Here is a 20,944-nt window from a genome sequence, read left to right as displayed (position 1 = left end):
TAAGGTAGAAACGATTCTTTCTTTATCTCAACATCTCCTTATCTCTTGCACACTTGGACAGACGACTGTTCCTGCTGATATTGAGCAGTCACCTTGACGCAAGAGCTTCAAACAGATCAGCATTGATGCCGATGAAAACATATTTCTGGCGACCTTCGAGCTCGTCGGCTGTGGCATAGAAGGTCATAATAGAAGACCATAATTTTACAAGGGGACACGGACACTTTACCCTGCACATCACCCCCCTCACGAGGCACTTATATCACCACAGAATCACACGATGGCATCTGCTCAGCCAGGCCTGGCACCACTCGCTGCGCCAGCCGAAGACCCGGCGCAAGGCATGATTGAAGAGAAGCAAGGCCATCTAGTCGAGGAAGAACATCCAGTGGCACCAGACCAATTCGATCCGCATTTCGAGACCAGTCGCAACGAGATTTGGGCATGGTACGGCTACTATGTTGGCAACAATGGGTTGACTTTGTTCAACTTTGCGCCGACGGCTGCACAGAATCTTGTCTATCAGCAGGCTGAAGTAAAAGGAGGCGCTGATAACACGATCCTGAGATTTGCAGGTGCGGATAGGACGATCAATTCCATCGTTTTGCTTTGCAATGGCATCAGTTTCGCGATCCAGATTGTCATCTTCTTGATCCTGGGATCATACGCAGACTTTGGTACCTTCCGTCCGAACATCCTTATCGTCCTCTCGTTGGTCGCGTGGGGTATCGGCTTTGGTTGGCTGGGCGTCCATCGAGCAGAGCAGTGGCAGACAGGTTTGGGATTGTACATTGTAGGCTTGATCGCCTATCAGCTGTGCTTGACGTACTGGACTGCAGCTTTCCCGGGTCTGGCGCGTAATACTGCTGTGCTGAGGGAGAAGGCCAGAGAATTCGAGGATGGGACGATTTCGAGGGATGAGTACGATCATGTGGATTCGATGAAGAGGAATGAGCTGAGCAATGTGTCGTTCTATGTGCAGTCGGTGGGCGAGATCGTGATCTTGGCGCTCATCGTGGGCGTAATGTTCGGCGTTCATGTAAACAGGAGCACAGCTGCCAATAACTGGGGACTTTCCGTCCTCATCGCATTCGCATCCGGCATCTGGATCATTGTCGCTCTGCCTTGGTTCTTTCTGGAGAAGCGTCGTCCCGGTCAGGACCCAGGAATGAACATCGTGCTGGCCGGTTTCTGGCAACTTCGCCGCGCCATGACCCAGATCTGGCAGTTAAAGCAGAGCCTTTTCTACCTTATCGGATACTTCCTCCTTGGCGACTCGTTGAACACCACTGTGACCGTCATCGGGACCTTACAGAATGAGATCGTGGCATACAACACTTTGCAGTTGACATATCTGCTGTTGGTGGGTATTGCGGCGCAAGCAGTTGGTATCTGGTCGTTTTGGAATATCCAGAAGAGGTGGCAGTTGAGCACGAAGACTATGTTCAATGCTGTGGCGGTCGGCATCATCTTGTTGGATAGCTGGGGCATGATTGGGATCTGGACGCAAAGATTTGGGTTCCATCATGTTTGGGAAGTCTGGCTCTATCAGGTCTTCTATGGACTATTTGTCTGTCCTTGGTACAGCTACTCGCAGACCGTGAGTTCTATTGATCTGTACGAGCCTTGATTTATACTGACCTACAATGCCAGATGATCTCCGAAGTCACACCACGTGGAAAGGAGTTCCTCTTCTTCAGCTTGTTCAGTATCATTGGCAAGACTTCGAGCTTCATCGGACCTTTGGTCTCGAGTGCAATCATCGACGACACTGGAAACAATTCCAGCCCTTTCTACTTTCTCTTCGGCTTGAGTGTTGCTAGCTTCATCTTCCTTCTGTTCTTTGTGGATGTGAAGAAGAGTCGAACTGAGCAAGCGGCGTTCTTGGAGAGGGAACGAGCGGCTAAGGAGAAGTTGCGTGGGAGCGAGGAGACCCTCTCTTGATTCCTTGTATAGGAGGTAGCTAGGTAACAGATTACGTATCCATGCATCTCTCACTTCAAGTCCAGGCGCCCGAGACCCTACAGACAGTTCATTCGAGCGCTCTTAGTGCCATTTTGTCGATTTCCGGTGAGATTTATTTTGGACTAGCGGTTGCGGGAAATACGGCAGTCGCGCCGCACCATAGATTGAGTTTGCGCCACGATTGACACTTCCACCAGAACCGCATTCTGTAGTACTCCTGTTATTGCCAACAAGACGAGATCGAAGGGACAGGTCGCTGGATCCTGAGATGGGATAGTCGGGATTCGCGAGGAATCTGTCAGTCAATTGGCATACCGCCAAAACTTAGCACGGCAGAGCACGACCTCGCCTGTCAGATCGCGTGAATCGAGATCAGGACCTGAACGTCGCCAGCAGTATGCACAGTGTCATGTCATGAACGCCCATCGTCAGGTCCGAAGGCAGATATGGTGACCGTGTGACCCCAGGCTCCGAACAATCTGGTGATGCGTGTAAAGGGAGTGGTGCACCTGTGATTCATCCTGGATACGCGGCTGGTATTGCAAGTTCTGTCGGCGGCGAAGTTCAGCCTCAACTCAATCTCAGGCCTCGCGCGCCTCCTATATACAAGCCCTGACGATCCACTGCGGAAGAGGATGCAACCATCATCAAGCTACTCGATCACGGTACCGGCCATGCAGCGGTTGCAAAAGTCCGGGGTCGTACCACAGGCGCCATCGCAAACCATATCTGCCAGGTTCTCCACCGTGGTGGAATGAAGGCGACCTTGAGGGGAGGATCGACGGGCCGTGTTTGCAATCAAGGACCAATGTACTCGAAGTCCAAGGATGACCGGATCCTCGCATGGCATGCTTTAAATCGTAGGAAGGTAGCCGTGGAGTCTCTCGCTGCAGAGCTTGGCCGATCCGGCTCAGCATCAGCAGTCGTCGGGGACTTCTGCGCAACCATGCTCTTTCCGAGACTACTCTTGCGAACGGGAAGAACACCATAGGTCGATGTAAACCTCGTCACGTCTCAACCATAAAGGCCTTGACTGTAGTGTATTGTCGGAACAGCATGGGCATGACGTTTGAAGCTATTTCAAGAGCTATTCCTACTTGTGGTAGGAGCGCAGTGCATAATGGGTACAGCAAACAATGGAATGCTTTGTTCGGCAAGGTTGCCGTATCTGATCCTCGGGAGTGGTCACATGCGCAGCTCCGAGATGCAATTTTAGCATCATGTCTTTTGCAAAGGCTTCAGCAGAAGTGGCTTCGAAGGCTAGCCAAGGATACAGGTATGGCGAGCATGCCACATAGCAGTAGCACAGATCTTCGGGCCTCACCGGATGCAATAGCATCATATCCCACAAGGCCGCGTGCCAGTTCGAACAACCCAGTCGTGGAACTCAAGCGTGGCTATCATATGAAGGTGTTCAGCAGTCTACGGCCACGCCCATCGCTGCACGGTGGATCTCGACACTCTGCTCGGTCTCGTAGAACCCTAGCACCACACCATGCCTCTTCGGAGTCGAGCACTACGACCACCGACTCATTCAGGGTGCGCGAACCAAATCCAGCATCGGCAGTAGATCGGCGCAGTCATGCTTCTCAAGCACCGTTACACTGCAGTTCGAAATGATATTGTCCTCAAGCTCGATAGCCAAGGACACCGTAATGCCATCAGGATGATCAATCGTAATATACATGCAACCCGAATACCTAGAGGTGATGTGATGCGCACGCAGAACACGCTCACGTCATTGCGCAGGATCCCGACAGTGGGGTTTCGCCATGGTTACCGCGCGAAAGCACACACTTGCCGGAAAGGACGACATTGGTCACCAGAGGAACGCGCAGTGATGGTTCAGATGGTAGAAGCTGGTGACACCTGGAGATCGATCGGGCAGAGCCTCGGCGGACGAACAGCTAAAGCCGTACGTGTCCGGTATAGCCGTATCTTCGGTCGGAAAGACGGATCACGCACAGCTGCGCCTGGGTCGTACTCTGCGGATGAAGTCACTAGGATACTATCTATGAAGGCTGACGGCTACACGATGGCAGCACTTGCGAGGCAGCTTGGACGTAGTCTCTCTGCTGTGGAGAACCATCGAGAATCCTTACTAGCGAATATCTCGAGAGACGCGAAGCCTAATGCCGTGCGAAATTGGAGTGCGGATGAAACGGAACTGCTTTTGCAATCGAGATCATCGGAGTACCGTGGAAAGAGACCCTGGCTCTTTTCCTGGACAGGACCATGTACTCTGTACTGACACGCTTTGCCAAGACATTGGGAGGTGAGGGACTCCGATCGTCGTCATCACATAGACGCTCACGTTGGTCAGAAGTCGAAATCGAAAAGATGATGGAATTCCGCGAAGTGAAGAAGCTATCGTGGACACGCATCATGATCGAAATGAAAGGCTCACGGTCTCCTGATGTGATAGGGGGAAAATATCGAGAGTATTGTGACCAAGCAGGTCGACAGCGGGCTGCAGTGAATCGCCAAGGCGTCGCGGACAGAAGCGCTGTCGTTGTAGAAGGCCACCAGTAGGGTCAGGCGCCTGCAAACATAGATGGCACTGAGACAAACATATCAGTGAAGAGGCAATAACGTTGATACCACACGCAAGTCGCAAAGCTTCGGGGATCGGTACGACGGGAGGCGCATGAAGACGTCTTATTGTGCAAATGATCGGAGCTGGCGAGTATTAGAAAACGATTGCTGATTGTCTGAAAGTGCGAACATTCGCAGCTGGGAACAGACGGTGTGTCGAATCCTCGGCGCAGGACGATGTAGGCGACCGTCTTCCGATGCACTTCAGCTGACTACACGGTCTTCATACAATGAACTGTCTGCATTTGATGTAAGGTGACTATTTCGCAGTCAACATGTAGCTTTCTTCAAATTCAACGGCTATACCCGCTCTTCCATCGCACCAACCCGATTAGTCGTGCGGGATGCCAAGAACGCACGAATTCGAGCCAAAAGTTCGCTTGACCACTACTCGCGCCGACGACGATAACATACGACACGACCATCCACATCGCCCACCGACATACCCAAACTCGCCATCATGTCGGCCCAGGCTCCCCAACAGGTCCAATGTTTCGGCAAGAAGAAGACGGCTACGGCTGTAGCGCACTGCAAGGCGGGCAAGGGCTTGATCCGTGTCAACGGCAAGCCTCTCGGTCTCGTGGAGCCACAGATCATGAGGTTTAAGGTGTATGAGCCGGTGCTCATCCTCGGACTCGATAAGTTCTGTACGTACATCTTCTGGAGGTCTTGGCTGGTGCAGCAGAGTTGGTGCAGGGGAGTACGTGGTGCAGACCGGGGAGGAGGAGGTGGTTCATGATATGAGCATGGAGATGGACATGATGAAGAGATGTGGATGAAAGAGAAATACGATCAGTGCTAACATGTCTTCTGCTCAGCTGAGGTCGATATCCGAGTGCGCGTACGCGGCGGTGGACACACATCCCAGGTCTACGCCATCCGACAGGCCATTGCCAAGAGCATTGTACGTTCCTTCCCACTCCAGCAGCACTACCACTATTGCCGAAAACACTACCTATCGAGCCGCACTACGCTGAGTACCACGAGGAATACTAACACGATATACTTCCAGGTCGCCTACTACCAAAAGTACATCGACGAGCACAGCAAGAACCAGCTCAAGCAAGCCCTTGTTGCCTACGACCGTACCCTCCTCGTCGCCGACAACCGCCGCTGCGAACCCAAGAAGTTCGGTGGTCCCGGTGCCCGTGCGAGGTACCAGAAATCTTACAGATAGAGGAGGAATCACGTGCGCGCAAGGAAGGCTGGGGAGGATGTGGGAATGTTTGTGGAGGACTTTCGCAGCTGCTGCCATGCGTGCTGCATGGACTTCATCATGGCGCATGGAGCGTTGTGCTAATGCTTGCTTGCTTGCTACACTGAGGTAGAACGGCTCAGTCCGAGAGAAATCAATCAAGATCGTTCTACATATCGATCATAGCAAATCCCAGCCACGCCAGACGCCTCGCTATATCATGACCCATACAGTATAAGCATATTCCATCACATGGCATCCATCACTCTGAATCGCTCTCCTCGTCGACCACTTCTTCCCTCCTCGCCCCACCATTACTTTGCCTCCCACCACCTCCACCATTACTCTGCCTGACATCACCCCTCGCAGCCTTCTCTCCGACCGCTCCCGGCTCTGTCCAGACAACTTTGCAAACCGGACACTGTTCCCTTCCCTGCTGCGCTCGAAACATATTCTTCACACAATGACCGTGCAACCGGCCCTGACAATTCACATCCGGACATCTCTGCCCTACTGTAACAATCTCCTTGCACGCCGTGCAGAACTTGATCTTGACATGCTCCGCTTCCTCATCCTCATCCTGACCATCTTCTTCCTCGTGATCATTATAAATCTCCACCAACCACCCTCTCAACTCCATCAATGCGCGCGCCGAGAGACTATAATATCCCTTCGCACTCAGCTCAAACCACCCCTCATCTTTAAGTGTCCCCATGACTTTCTCAGCTTGCACTTGCGTCAGTCCTGCATCTTTCCCTTGCGTATTCGCTGCCTGTGACTCTCGTCTTCTATCCTCCCCACTCGGCCGAGCGAGTCTCAAGGCTTGCAGACTCTTTATCGCCATGATCTCTGCTCGGGGAGTGTTGTAGGTTTCAAACATGGCATCCAAGACCCGCTTCAGGAAGGCCAATTCGTCAGCTGAATGTGTCGTGCTCATCTGGGTCAAAGCATCGCTCGTAGTGTTCACCAGGGCATATATCCGTTCTTTGGAGGTTTGATGGACTGTACTTCTTATCTCGAGATCGAAGGGCGAGATCTGGGTGGTCAGAGCGTCGATGTATGTTTCGAAGTCTTCTTGCGAGATGTCTTCGGGGAGGGTTGGGCGGTCCGGGGTCTGGGCTGTGAGGATTGCGGCGAGGAGGGGTTTGGCAGTGGGGTAAGTGATGGTTTGGGTTGAGAGAAGGGCTTGGAGAAAGGCGCGGTGAGTGTTGTTGTAGGTGGAGGCAATGGGGTCATCTTGAGACATTGTTGCGGTGTAGTTGGCGAGAAGCCAGCGCAAAGCTGTGGGTAGGCTGGCGTTAGTGAACTGCCGCTGCTGAACGCGTTGGAAGTCTGGGAGACGCGTTTCACTTCCGAGTCTTGACCGAGACGAGCATTCAACGTCATGCTCGAGAGACAGTAAATCTATACTCTGTAAAGATTGATTCTGCACGATGTTGATCACAAGGTCTACTTGTGCGTGTAACAAGGTCGTTCAGTAACCAAAACAACCGAGCAGGATGTTAGAACTCTTTTCATCACTATGTCAAACAAGCTTTTCGCCTTCGGTTCCAATGGCTCAGGACAACTTGGCCTTGGACACAACGATGACACGGCTTCCCCTCAGGCAGTCACGCGAAATGATTCGCATATCGCTCAAATAGCTGCTGGTGGCAATCACACGATAGTGCTCTACACTGATGGTGAGGCGAACTTTTATGGCTTGAATGCTTCTGGGCAGTGCGGCCAGCTCTCGCAGGCTGCGGCCAGTGCATGGACGCAAGTAGCGGCGACATGGACTACGAGCATACTCTTGCACCAAGACGGCACCATTTTCACTTGTGGCGAAGGGCTGAACGGGGAGCTTGGTCTTGGTGGCGAGAAGCAGCAGACGCAGGAGCTGACGAGAATCCCATCTTTTCCACCACAGGGAACCTCAATTGCGCAGATCAGTTCGTCTATGGCTCACACTGTCGCCATCCTCTCCAACGGCGAGGTCTGGGGCTGGGGCAAGAACCGCAAGGGGCAGCTTGGCGAGCCTAATATCGATGTCTGGTCGCCGCGAAAAGTAGAAGGCCTGCCATTTGCGGCTGCGAAAGCCGTATGTGGAAAAGACTTTACTTATATCGTCAGCGCTCATGGTGAAGGTAAGGCCCACTTGCTCGGTCTTCCCAAAAACGATCGCTTCGGGTTACGCGCTAGCCTTCCAAGATTTGTGCCTGATTGGAAGGACATCGCGGCCTCTTGGGGTAGTGTCTTCGTACTGAAGGACAATGGCGAGCTTCACGGCTTTGGTAGGGACGATCATGGCCAGCTTCCACCATCTGGGCTGCCTGCCGTTGCGGCCATTGCTGCCGGCAGTGAGCACTGTCTAGCGCTGACTACATCTGACAAAGTGTTAGCTTGGGGCTGGGGTGAGCATGGGAACTGTGGCGAGCCTACCAATGAGCATGGCGATGTCAACGGACGTTGGAAAGAGATGGAGGTCCATGGTCAGATCGCCTCCATTGCTGCGGGATGTGCGACCAGCTTCTTGGTGATCACCGGATGAAATGCAAGTACAACGCACTTGATGACCTCAATCGAACATGCCATGAAGCTAGAGATCTGGTCAGCGATCATTCGGCACTTTAAAGGAGACACAGCATACCTGCGACAGACGCTGCGTTGGCTCCAGTCCCTCTTGGCTGTATTGCGGTATCTCTCGTCGCCTCGGCTGAGACTTAGCAGCACTTCCACTGTCTTGAAATGTCTGGTGGAAGCTGGCACTGGGAAGCTCATTGCCGGTATCCCAGCCCAGCATCTCCTCACCAGCATCCTGTTCGTAGTTTGGTGGATCCCATGTCCGATCTTCTTCGCCGCCAGGCATGAAAAGGCTGTCAGGATCAGGCTCAGATTCTGCTGCAGAAGGCTGTCTCGACTGTGGCTTCAGCGATGGTCTCTGACACTGGCTCATAGATAGCGATTTGTTGGGTCCAGGTCGAGGTGGTGGTGGCATCTCAGACATGCTCCTGCTCGGTACGGCTTGAGAAGGCGCGGCTGTTGGCTGACGTGAAGCACTCCTGTTGGACACGAATTTGGGGTCTGGAGTGGAGGATGCCCCCCGTATGTCGCCAGTCGTCATAAGGGTGAACTGGCAGTGCATGCCGAAATTTTGGTAGCTAAATTGCAAGGGTCGAGTCGGGAAGGAGAAATGGGCTGAGATTGGTCCTCGCAGTGTCTCGGCATGGGTGACGATGGCTCGGAAGTCCTTGACGGCAATCACGATATGCATGTCTTGTTGCATATGAAAGTCCTCGAAATCCTCAGTGTGTAGCGAAATGGCAGTCTCCAGTGGCTGCTTCAACACCACTGATTGTGGTATCAGCACAGTCACGAACAAAGCATGTCGAAGCGAACATACATTTTCCGTTTTCGATCTTCTCCGTAAAGCTCGTGAATATAGCCTTGCCTTCCTGTGCCACCAGATCGAGCTGCTCGGTCTTCGGACCAAAAAATTCGATATACTCCCGCAGCACTCTGGATGAGACTCGCCAGCCTTGCTTGGCGACACTTTGATCGAATAGTGCATGCATTACCTCCGTTGATTCGTAGGTCAATCGATATGTCTTCGTCATGCCTGCTGAGTGTTAGTAGTGGAATCGATTGCTTCATGTTGACAGTTACGCACCGTGTTTGCATAGCATCTTCACGTTGAGTCTGCATTCTGTCTTGTCGGGCTGATCCTGTATGGTAACCTCGCAGCACTCTAGCATCGGCTCTCGTCCACGTCCATCGCTACCCCGACCCTTAAATACAGACTGGAGTGCCTACACAGGATCAGCGAGTCCTCGCGATACATATCGTGGTGAGAAACTTCTACCTTGTTGAGTAATTGACAAGTAAATCGATCGCCGCGTTTTGCTGTACTACTGCCATCATACTCGTAACTTACGAAGAACGCAGTGGCGTCCAGTGCGAAAGCTGCATATGCCGTCTTCGATAGATTCAGGGATGTGATCGTGAACTATATCTTCGGTCAGCAACCATGGGTTTGTTCTTTCGAGCTGGCCATCCACCTTCTCAGCGCGTGCTTCGATCGCCACGAACTCGCCGAACTTGGCCAAGCAGACCAAGGCATCATGTATCCGTCCAGTTGCCTCTGGAGTCAGTGAGAACCTGAGTACCGCCATTGCTGCACTCTACTTTCATTATTGCTGCATGAGGAGAAGAAGGAGTGAGGTGAATGCTGATGTTCCGCTTGGCGCGTCGTTGAGGAAGCACGCGTTTGGCGAGCTCTCGATCAGTTCATCGAGCACTTCGCTTCGTCATCTGCCATTCCAAGAACATCAACATTAGAACACATCTTGGAAAGTATACGTTCAACATTGTCATTGAGGCGAATTCCCTTGTGCGACTCAGCCGACCATGGCTGCAACCGACGCACAACCTCTCCCAGCCGATCTGTTCCATCTTCTCACGGCCGAATTGGCAGCGAGACAAGACTTCGCCACCCTATACTCATGTGTCGCTAGTAGCAGGTACCTGGCCAATGCCGGTGCTATCACAGCATTGTACCGGTACGTAAAGACGATCGCCATCTCCCGTCATATCTGACATTTTCTGCAGGATCAGTCTTGGTGAAGGCTCTCCCGTCAAGGGCGGCGGCAGCGACAACCTGTCGTTCGCAGAACAGGATCTGGTCATAATGCGATGGTCCATTATGTGGCGTACGCTCATACTTTCGTCTCTTGGGAAGACTATGTATCCATACTGCAGGCACTTGCGTGAGCTCGATTTACGCGATCTCAGTGATCTTCTCGACAGACTGGATGAGCCCAAGTTCCGCACCAAGGTTGCGAAGCAGTTCTTCAAGGGAGACCTGAAGCAGTTCCATCATACTTACCAGACCATCGGTAAATATCAAGTCACAAGACTGGACATTAAGAAGATTCTCTTCGAAATCGGCGACCAGATTACACAACACGCCCCGCTCCTTGAGGGCATCAGTGAGCCCAACAGCTCTGATGTATTGACCAAGGCGTTACCAGGTTGGGCGTCTCGGCTGAGCCACCTGCATGAGCTAGAGCTGTGGGACGGCAAAGCACTTGCTGATGAGACGCTGCGAAGTCTGGTCCACAAGCATTGCCCAAGGCTTCAACACCTGCGAATCTACCACTCCTCTGGGGAGAACCCGGATACTTATCTGGCCACCTTCCTAGGCGGTATGCCGGCAAACACATTGACCTCGTTTGAGAACAATGGCACGTCAGGCATTGCCGCTGAGACCTGCTTGGCGCTGAACAACCACGGCAAGAGCTTAATCTCGCTCAAATTAGCACTCGATGAAGATGGGATGCTTGCCTTGGGATTGCTGCAATCATGCACCCAGATCGAGATACTGAGTGTGGCGGCGCTACGCGCTACGGTCGATCTGAAAGCAATTCAGAACGATGTCTTCACCACAATCGTGGACTGGCTGAATCAATGTCACAGACTGGTACGCATGTTGAGACTCATGAAATCGATCACGGATCATGCTGACAGGATTATAGTAAGTTTGATCCCTGTGTACTTCCGAGCTGAACCTGTCTCTGTGTTGTAGCCTCCTGGCATGTTCATGCACAACGCGGGCGACGCATACAAGGCGCCAAGTGTGCACTCAGCTGACACGTTCTTGTTTTATAGTGTCGAAGTCAGCCTCGACGGCGTTGTTTCTGCACCAGACCTTTTGCTACCCATTCTGCTCAACGCCAAAGTCAGGCTGCACGACTTGCATGTCACTGCTAAGGAAGGCTCGCTATATCTGGTCAAGGACCACCACGACTTTCATAAGGCACTAGCGACACAGAAAAACTTGCGTAACCTCAAGCTACGGGCCGATCCCGAGAGCGTGACCCGAGATGATATGGACGTACTGCTCGATTCTCTATGCAGTCTGACAAACCTCCGCGAGCTGGATGTCTGGCGCATCTCGGAATACTTCAACAATGAGCACATCAAACTCCTCGCCGAGCATTTGCCGTTGCTGGAAGTCCTGTATCTTGGAGGATATGGCATCACTGACGCGGTGTGGGATGGCATATCTGGTTTGCAGCATCTCAAGCAGGCGACATTTGCTGGCCTCACAAGCTTCACCGCGGACGGCATCCAAGCTTTCATTCAGACACTTAGTGCTTCTAATTCTGGGCTTGTCCTCTCGGTTGATCTAGCAGATCCAGATTACATGATATCTGATGAGGATCAAGACAAGCTCCGCGAAGCTTTAGTTGCTAAAGTCGGCGGGCGCTTCGAATATCAGCTGCTGAGAGGTATTTCATACGCTTTCCATATCTTATCGTACTGTGCTGACGTGACCAGACCCAAATATGCCAGATTTCGACGAGAGTGATTCTGACTGAGCAAAACAACTCGGCCGAACCTTCCTGCAACGTATGGGCAATATTGACTGACGTCACTGCTTTCCACTTTCAAATTGAGTCCTTCGAGAACAGTCGAATGTGCGCACAACAACAGGACTACATTAGCAATGAAACGTATCCTTGTTATCGCAGGGTCGGACAGCTCGGGAGGAGCGTAAGTAGGATGTGACAGAAAGCCCTGGAATTCCGAAAAGCTGATGCTCGGCTGCAGTGGGCTGGAGGCCGACCAAAAAGTGATCGCTGCCCATGGCTGCTACGCCATGACCGCCACATCCGCCCTAACGGCACAAAATACTCAAGGCGTCTACGGAATACACGAGACACCATCAGAATTCGTGCAGAAGCAGGTCGAGGCGTGCGTGGATGACATTGGCGTTGATGCCGTCAAGACAGGTAGTTTGAACTTTCTCTACAATTGTATAACATGCTGAAAATACAAGGAATGCTTGCGTCTGCAGGGACAATCGCGGTCGTTGCGGAGGCCTTCCAAAAACATGACTTCAAGTATACTGTAGTCGACCCTGTCATGGTCGCCACAAGCGGAGCACGACTTTTGCCAGAAAGTGCTATCAGGACCATGTGTGATAGACTGCTACCACTAACATATCTCGTTACACCAAATATTCCAGAGGCCAACCTGATACTGAAAGAATCCGGCCAGCCCGCCATTGAGGTCGAAAGTCTTGATGGACTGAAGCAGCTGGCGCGTGCTGTTCATCGACTTGGTCCGAGGCATGTCCTGATCAAAGGTGGCCATCTGCCTCTCAATGCTCAGCGCAACACTGCGGATTCAGACAGCGAGAAGAAAATCATAGCCAATGTACTGTACGGCAAAGACGTCGACGAAGTTATCGAGCTCGCATACCAAAATTCAAGAAACACTCATGGTACTGGGTGTACTCTCGCCTGTATGCGAAGTCTCCGACATAATGTCCAGCGACCACTGATTCCTTACAGCTGCTATTACGTGCCAACTCGCCATGGGCAACAGCATCGCCAAAGCAGTTCGCCTAGCCTGCAAATACGTGGAGGCAGGCATCAAGGACAGCATCAATCTCGGCAGAGGCTCTGGACCCCTGAATCACTTCCACTCCCTCCAGATATTGCCTTTTGCTCCGTATGTCCCCTCCAATGTGGATGAAGATAACACATGAGCTCACGTGCCGACAGTGGAGGATTCGTGGACTACTTGCTGGACCGTGATGACGTGAAGAAGTCCTGGCATGACTACACACACCATGACTTTGTAGAGAAGATGGGAGACGGCACCCTACCACGAGAAACGTTCAAGTACTATATGATTCAGGACTATCTATACCTGGTGAGTAGGCATGTTTTTCATGGTCACCAACGCTGATCTGACTAGATTCACTTCGCACGCGCCAATGCTCTGGCTGGATACAAGGCCAAGAAGCTGGACGACATTGCCAGTGTATGTGTGAGTTTCCCAAAACGCACTGCCTGGACTAACGTCAAACAGGCTGCTCAAATCGTTACGCACATACGCCATGAGGTTAATCTCCATCTCGAAGAGTGCAAAGACTTTGGCTTGACACAGTCCGACATCGAGCAGTACGAAGAGAGTCAAGGTACATGCGGGACGAAGTTGATCTCCTCTATACGCGCTGACCAAGATCAGCATGCACCGCGTACACTCGATACGTGCTTGATATTGGCCAGTCAGAAGACTGGCTTGCTCTACAGCTCAGTCTGCTACCATGCTTGCTCGGCTATGGAGTCATTGCTCGACGGCTGCATGGCTTACAATCAACTAACCCTCCCAAAGAGCCAAATCAATATCTGACCTGGATCAATAACTACGTTGCTGAAGACTATACTTCTGCTATCGAGAAGGGATGTGGTGAGTGGTTGTGATCTATCGGAGCACTTTACCATTGCTAAGGAGTCCAGCACTTATTGAGAAGCATGCCGTTAAGCAGTCGCCGAGCAGAATCGAAGACCTTGTGTCCATATTTGTTCACGCCACAAAGGTATGAGCGATGCAAATCGAGATAATAGATCACAGCTGACGCTCAGCTGTCTAGATGGAGATCGGTTTTTGGGAGATGGGGGCACGTGCATGATGTGATTTTGGTCGTAAAACCCGCGCTGGATGTCCAGTTGGCGATCTTGCCTTGTAGGCAGTACTATCAACACTGCTTGTACTTTCATGTCCCATGATCGCGTTTCACGCAGTCTCATATCACTCCCGGCTGGTCTTCCCACCAGCTACAGCATCTTGTCACGCTTGTATGTGCTAGAGCGCGATGTTGCTTCGTCTTGCCGCTTAGGAGGGTTTGAGGAAGACTGCAAGATTGTCGGGGGACAATTGCGTTGTGCCAGGTAGATCGGTGCTGTAAGCTACTTCAAATGCGACAGCAGCTCCTTGTGCTGTCTCTAAGCGGCCTGCAACAACCGTTGACAGAACAAGCAACTCAGCAGGTCGCAGCCGCCTGGACCAACCAACACCAAGCGCTGAAGTTCCTCTGCACTTCGCTTTCGGCCAGAGTGACTGCGTCATATTGCCGAGAGGAAGTCGATGTTGGGACGGAGGGAGTTGACGTGAAGCAAGTCGTGCACCCCACGCCATGCATGGTATTTTCACTGTCGTACGCGGCATTCACCCAACCCACTGTCTGGCGATCGAGGAGAACAAATAGCGCGCAAAGAGAAAACACAGCCCGGTCGCCAACGGAGAACGAGAGCAGGTTTGCAGGAGAAATTTCCAGGCAGCTAGTGCTGTATCAACCATAGTAAGCACGGGCAGCAGCAGCAAGGCAATGGGCCGCAAGCGAGGCCATCGGATTAGATGTTCGATTCGATTCTGTGCACGCAAACGCCACTGGGAAGCCTTCGAAGAGAAAAGTGAGTGTATTTGTCGTGCCACGTAAGGGGTTACCCTCCAGGCATGAATTGACGAGAGGCTTGGGTAAGATCGAGATTATCGGCCAATGGTAGGACAATTGCTGAAGAGTACGGTACAAGTACATCTCGACGCCACCAGCCGAACGACCAGGTAGCCCACATCTTCCCACCCATCCCGTAGCATCTTGCGCCTTACATTCAAACCTACGTTCCCAGTCAAGAGGACCATCTAAGCAGGATTACTTGATGCCATAAACTTGACGTTGGCTTCGGGGCCTCAATTTGGGAACCTGATCCTCAATCGAGGTACTTGTAGTCTGATCTCGGGTGTCAGAATAAGTCTCTCGGTGAATTGTGGTCGTTCGTAAGCAGTCGTATCGCCTACTCCTGATCAGTAACAGCCAAGCATGTACAAGCACTCGAGATCACTGTGCCGCAAATCCATGATGGACGGCTCAGCCGCCACAGCCCTAGATGATTCATCCCTTCCACTATCCCTCCTCCCACTAGCCTAGCGCATGTCTTGCGACGACCGATCTTGCCACTTGCGCTGTGTAACTTCGCTAGCTAATCGTCAGCACTACTCTACCTTATCTCACGGCACTTGTGCTCTAGTCGCCGTTTCCTGCTTCCAAGATCCCGCTAACGCAGCAATCCGTGGCGTGCGTTGCCGCCGCGTGGAGGCGGCGTGCACATAAGTACGTGGTACCTTGACACTTGAGACGTTGTGGAACGCGTTCTTATTGGAGCGCATTAGGTACATTGTGGCATGCTCCCAGATCTGAGATATACGCTGGAGAGCGGAAGGTTATGAGTGCTACTACTGTATCAAGACTGCTTGAGGAGTAACGCACGATGTCGCTGCGCTGTACTGTGAGCCTCTCTTACAATTACAGTTAGTAGCGTGCTTTGCTCGAGCGATCGCTTGCTTATTTGCTTCCACTCTCGATGTCATCCCTTTTCAATATGCACTAGCTTCTGTTTTCTCCAAACCCCCATATGAGCAACGATTGGTCGCCTCTGGTATCACCGACCGTAATTTCTTGTGTGCGCGTGTTGAGCCGGCCGTTGGACATCATCCCTATACTCGCCCTGCTGCTTCCAGCCAATGTACACCATAAAACTTCTAGCCACCGCACTCAAGAATGAATCGCCCGCCTCCCAAAATGTAACGCCATATGCAATGCAGAAGAACAAGCTATGTGAGAGGACATCCTCTCACTTCCTCGCTAGGATGTCGACGCGATGGCCCAAAGCCATTCGTCTCACTGTTGATGATATGTCTGGCTAGGCGCCTGATCTTCGTCTTGAAGACTGTCAGTACCATACCCGCAGCGACGAGCTTGGACTCACGAACGCTGCTGGTACTGCAGGCCACCTTGCGCGTATGGGCTCTGCGGGTATCCTGGCCCACCGTACATCGGGTTGCTGCCGCCATACTGCTGAGCGCCATCGACTTGCTGGGGTTGCGCGTACTGGCCTGGTGCTTGACCACCCGCAGGCTGATAACCGATCGGAGGTAATTGAGGACCACCCATCTGTGGCTGCATCATGTGCTGAGCATACTGTCCCGGCTGACCTTGCGACTGCGGCGTGTCCTGACCATTGCGCACAGCTTCTTGACGCTGGCGTTCTTCCTCCTGCTTGCGTTGGTTGTCGTCCTCCTTCTTCTTTGCTTTCCATTCTTTTCTAATCTCTTTGAATTCTGGATTTAGTCACTAGTCAGCATAGCTCACATGTGGTCGGAAGTTTCAGCCGCGCTAGTCTTGTATGGTAATCGCGAAAAGCAATAAGCGTCAAACCATGTGCTCGGCGCATTTGTTGGCAGCGTTTAGTCACGGTCATGATGAGAAGGTATGATGGGGTTAGGAGCAGGGAGAGGGATGTTTACCTTCTGGGGTTCGCTTCGTACCATGACCTTGCATAGTGACATGTGCGTTCAAATGGTTCAGCGTCCCGTACGCTTTCTCACAACCATTCCAGCCACATTTATACATGCGCTCAATTTCCTCATAACGACGTCTCGGTCGCTTGTGCTGTTGCGCGCCTGGTATAGGCACGAACGAGTACACGGTCGACAATGGATGACCACCCTGTGTCCAATTAGAAGGCTGCGGATACACAGCTTGCGGCACACTACCCACAGCTGGTGGTCTTGGAATATGCGCGACAGTGCCTTGAACAGCACCAGCCGTAGTTGCGGGTGAGTGGCCATATGCCATAGGCTGCTGATAGTGACCAGCCCAATCTGGTCTCCCATACTGCATTCCCTGCCCTTGGTACTGCGGAGGCATCTCGTTTTGTGGTGGGTACGGCGAATACCCATGGGTGGGAGGATAGGTAGGGCTTGACTGGGCAATCGAAGGATCTATTGGTACATCTCCGTCAGAATTTCTGTTGTTTTGCACGTGACCATTGGTCGGTAAGCCTTCAAGCATGGGTTGTGACGGACTCGATGTTTGCGCCATAGCTGCGTGAGCTCCTTGGCTAGTAGGGTAACGGGACGGCTGTTGTTGACCCTCGGCGTACGTCCGCTGCTGTATGTACTCTGGGAACGAACCCGATCGCGCGGACTGCGGTAGACCGTACTCGGAGTTCGGTGTCGCGGACGATGAGAAATTCGAGGACTTGTAGTCTTGTCCGGGCTGGTAATGCACAGCAGACGACTGATCTGCAGATGACCCTTCAGATTGGTGCTCGTTATACGGCGCGTACGGTGAGCTCAAACCTGACTGCGGATATTCTGGCTGTCTACCATCCATCGACTGTGGCTGACGGGGTGGCAGATGAGATGCAAGGGTCGCGTCGAGTGGTGTTGCGTGGTCGTGCTGATTAGGTGATGTGGTGTAGGCTCCGGTCATGCTACGCCTGCAGAGGTATAGGACGTATCGCCAGTCGTTCCAACCAAGACAGTGATGACAGCGCGCCGGCGGGTACAAGTGCCCGCTCGAACGAGAGCCGGAGAAAGCCTCTTGTTTTGATCGAGCAGGTCGCGCCCCTCGGCAGCTTGCACGCGAATGATGTGCAGACGTTCTACACTGCGTTGGCTTCTAGCGCAACCGTCGACTTGGCCTCCGGTCTAGCGCGAAGAAGTCTTGCGATGTGGGATGGCCCGAATGGTATCGCCGGCAAAGCTTGCAGTCGAATGTAGCTTAGCAGTAGTGTATGAAAGGACCAATACGGCATTGGTAAACAAAAGATACAGTGCTAGTTGGAAGGCGGATAGCGCGAGATATTGAGCGTATCGAGAGCCGGGGTGGCGCGGGTGCCCTGAAAATAGCGCGGTCACCGGCCTTGATGCGGCTGGTCGAAGCAGACTGTGAGGTAATACTCTGGGAAGGATTTTTTGTTTCCGTGCAACCAACGTGATGGTCAGCGTGGAGGTCAGACTTTCTGCAGAGCGCTCGGCAGCGGCGGGTGACAGACCCTCGGATTCACGAGCCAGCAACAAGGATCGAGACGAAGCAGGACGATGTGCGTCTCGGCTAAGCACACGGCTTTTGTGGTAGTGACGATGCGCAAATTAGACTTTGCACCCTTCGTAGCAGACGCTGCAGACCTCGGAACCAATTCTGGAGACTGCCGTTCGAAGGTTCGTCGAATCTCAAATTGATGCAGAAATCTCGGCGGCCACTGATGCTCTGTTGCGGAGCAAAGCGGGCGACCTGTGGGTGAGCGGTGAAGTGCTCGTTCGAGGTCGAGGAACGAGCACCGTCAGTCTGCGACCACAATCTTCTCGCACAAAGCTGTTGATGGTCCAATATTGTAGCTGGCCTATGCAGCCGGGCCCACACAGGATGCGGTCTTCGAGATGGCCCGCTTTTCTGGCCACGCTAGTGAGGTGCAGCGCGTGCTAGATCGTAGTTGGCAGGTCGTTTCCGCGAATCTTCCGTGAGAAGAGCGTAGTTTGTTATTGATACTGCCGCAGATAGTGAGGCGGAAACTTCGTTCGGTTGTGGCGTGTAAGCGGCGTGATTTGCCTTCACTGACTGGGGATGCCTTCAGGGTGGTGTGGTAGTGGCGGTGGCGGTGAGATTCGTGCTTCCCTTACCACGCACGAGACGTGGAAGATCGAGTTCGCTGGCGCGTGAAAACCTTGCGCCCAAGCCGAAAAAAGGCAAAGTGTTTTTCTGATGATGGTCCGAGCGGCGTGGAAACAGTGGGGCCACGAATGCTGTTTGCTTGCACACCGATGTGGAGGTCACGCCGGACGTACAGAAAAGGCGACAAGAACTTGGCTCATCATCATTCGAGTCACGTCGCAACGGCAGACCAGTGCGAACAGCCACAAGCAGATTTCAGCGCAGTGTTGTGTTATTGCGCTGACCAATGAGTGTCGATAACATGCCAAAAGCACACCCTCAGCCCGACTTTCACTCCGGCACAATTTCCAAGATCAGGACGACTATACGGAGCGCTTGGTCTGTGGTTGGCTCGACTTGACTCGCCCTCCTCAGCTCGTGGAAGCACTGACATCGCTTTTTCGGACGGTCCCGTCGGCACCGCTCATACAGAGGTGTCGCATGACCAGTGTGATCAGAAGGTAGCATCGCGGAGTGAGCACTGTAATGGTACGCTTGCCCGCGACGTATCGCCGGAAATACTGGCGATGTGGTACAGGGTGAGACAGGAGGTCCGTTTCTTCCCATGTCCCTTGCCGTGATTCCAGCGAGCTTGCTTGCTCTCCACATGGCGAGCACCGTACTAGACGAATTATCCAGTGTACTGGCGCTTCTTTATCACTACATCCTGTGGTCCTCCCAAGAGACCCAGCTCTGGATCGAGCAGTGGAGACATGAAGCTCGAACAGCTCGGGCACGATCTGTACTGGATCAAGCACAAGTTCTAGTCTCCGTTGCGACGGGCACTTCCTACATGGCTAAGGAGAACGATTCATGAATCTGCCTTCAAGCGCTAAAGAAGTCTACCCGATCAAGTGGGCGCCTCTTGCTTTTCCTCAGACGGTCGCTCGTAGTCTTGCATAGCGCAGATCAGGGACATTTCTTATGTTGACCTCCTACATCCGGCGGGGTACGGTCGCCAAGGTCGAGAGGCCACACAAACCACGCCTCACTCGGGGCAACTAATCGGCCAAGTGAACAAGGTCCACGCTTTTGGCACGGCGAATGTACCCGACATACCGGCTCACGACTCGTGGGAAGAGATTTCTTCGGTCTGTTTGGTGGACAGCCGTGCATGCAACCGCTGCGGACTCTACACATAAGTGCATACTGGGCGAACAACGCGCAGGCTGCATGACTACCTGGTCGTGACGGGATCCCGTTGTGATTCGCTCCGCAACTCGATAGCCGACATAGATATGCAATCTACCGAGCCGCCATGCACTGCTGACATGCCAACTCAACAGGGATAGCTGCAGCAGAGCTCTACGATGGTCGAGAACATCCAGATTTATTCCAGACAGCTGCTACAGTTTCATAACTCGTTGGTACTTTGCTGTCTGAAAGTCTGCTGTTTGGCCAAAAGCAGCGGTGGGTACGTCTTGGCCGCAACGCCCTCTGACATGGAAGCGTCAAGGGTCTCTGCCTACAATAGTCCGTCCGATATAACTCAGAGGCACATACGAGATTATATCACGACATGTTCTGTCAGGATCTGCCGCGTTGTTATTGCACATAGAGCTACACGCCTCCAAAAGCATATCATCCGTGCCCGAAGAGACCATATAGGCAGAGTACTCCAATGTCCACAGCTTGGCACGAAACGACTTTAACCGCTGCACTGGGTAATCCAGAAAAGCTTTGATGAGTTATGTCGAACATGCAGACCTGGAAATACCTTCCACTTTCGATTACATATAGGCGCGGTAGCGTGGGACTATCGCGATCTCGATGTCGTAATTGCATCTCAAAGTATGCGTAATAGACAGTTTACGACTTCCTGTAGTTCGAAACCAGCAAACACACGCTTTTGTGACATCCAA

At 52.6% G+C, this 20,944-nt stretch overlaps 8 protein-coding genes across 8 annotated transcripts; 5 read left to right on the top strand and 3 right to left on the bottom strand.

The window, feature by feature from the left end:
• Positions 1–280: 280 nt before the first annotated feature.
• LTS14_002985 (uncharacterized protein) lies at positions 281–1,944 on the top strand (the record flags this gene model as incomplete). Its single annotated transcript, XM_064835690.1, has 2 exons — positions 281–1,600; positions 1,654–1,944. The coding sequence occupies 2 exons, from the start codon at positions 281–283 to the stop codon at positions 1,942–1,944; spliced, it is 1,611 nt and encodes a 536-aa protein (XP_064696740.1).
• Positions 1,945–5,020: 3,076 nt separating this feature from the next.
• RPS16 (40S ribosomal protein S16) lies at positions 5,021–5,737 on the top strand (the record flags this gene model as incomplete). Its single annotated transcript, XM_064835689.1, has 3 exons — positions 5,021–5,207; positions 5,379–5,464; positions 5,573–5,737. 3 exons carry the CDS (start codon positions 5,021–5,023, stop codon positions 5,735–5,737), a joined length of 438 nt encoding a protein of 145 aa, XP_064696739.1.
• Positions 5,738–6,017: 280 nt separating this feature from the next.
• Positions 6,018–7,001, bottom strand: LTS14_002983 (uncharacterized protein; the record flags this gene model as incomplete). Its single annotated transcript, XM_064835688.1, has 1 exon — positions 6,018–7,001. The coding sequence occupies one exon, from the start codon at positions 6,999–7,001 to the stop codon at positions 6,018–6,020; it is 984 nt and encodes a 327-aa protein (XP_064696738.1).
• A 276-nt stretch (positions 7,002–7,277) lies between these two features.
• Positions 7,278–8,285, top strand: ATS1 (alpha tubulin suppressor; the record flags this gene model as incomplete). Its single annotated transcript, XM_064835687.1, has 2 exons — positions 7,278–8,094; positions 8,137–8,285. The coding sequence occupies 2 exons, from the start codon at positions 7,278–7,280 to the stop codon at positions 8,283–8,285; spliced, it is 966 nt and encodes a 321-aa protein (XP_064696737.1).
• Positions 8,286–8,312: 27 nt separating this feature from the next.
• On the bottom strand, positions 8,313–9,351 carry LTS14_002981 (uncharacterized protein; the record flags this gene model as incomplete). Its single annotated transcript, XM_064835686.1, has 3 exons — positions 8,313–8,333; positions 8,385–9,085; positions 9,138–9,351. The coding sequence occupies 3 exons, from the start codon at positions 9,349–9,351 to the stop codon at positions 8,313–8,315; spliced, it is 936 nt and encodes a 311-aa protein (XP_064696736.1).
• Positions 9,352–10,141: 790 nt separating this feature from the next.
• LTS14_002980 (uncharacterized protein) lies at positions 10,142–12,104 on the top strand (the record flags this gene model as incomplete). The annotated part of the gene is made up of 3 exons (XM_064835685.1): positions 10,142–10,293; positions 10,343–11,267; positions 11,319–12,104. The coding sequence occupies 3 exons, from the start codon at positions 10,142–10,144 to the stop codon at positions 12,102–12,104; spliced, it is 1,863 nt and encodes a 620-aa protein (XP_064696735.1).
• A 138-nt stretch (positions 12,105–12,242) lies between these two features.
• On the top strand, positions 12,243–14,219 carry THI20 (trifunctional hydroxymethylpyrimidine kinase/phosphomethylpyrimidine kinase/thiaminase; the record flags this gene model as incomplete). Its single annotated transcript, XM_064835684.1, has 10 exons — positions 12,243–12,289; positions 12,347–12,528; positions 12,576–13,043; positions 13,093–13,252; positions 13,306–13,456; positions 13,502–13,567; positions 13,616–13,724; positions 13,775–13,996; positions 14,047–14,126; positions 14,181–14,219. 10 exons carry the CDS (start codon positions 12,243–12,245, stop codon positions 14,217–14,219), a joined length of 1,524 nt encoding a protein of 507 aa, XP_064696734.1.
• Positions 14,220–16,349: 2,130 nt separating this feature from the next.
• On the bottom strand, positions 16,350–17,762 carry LTS14_002978 (uncharacterized protein; the record flags this gene model as incomplete). The annotated part of the gene is made up of 2 exons (XM_064835683.1): positions 16,350–16,705; positions 16,892–17,762. 2 exons carry the CDS (start codon positions 17,760–17,762, stop codon positions 16,350–16,352), a joined length of 1,227 nt encoding a protein of 408 aa, XP_064696733.1.
• Positions 17,763–20,944: the final 3,182 nt, after the last annotated feature.

Source organism: Recurvomyces mirabilis, assembly GCF_035927965.1.
Source record: "Recurvomyces mirabilis strain CCFEE 5264 chromosome Unknown scaffold_6, whole genome shotgun sequence".
NCBI lineage: Eukaryota > Fungi > Ascomycota > Dothideomycetes > Mycosphaerellales > Teratosphaeriaceae > Recurvomyces > Recurvomyces mirabilis.
Note: the sequence above shows the minus strand (reverse complement) of the source record. Positions and strands in the feature narration are given on the sequence as shown.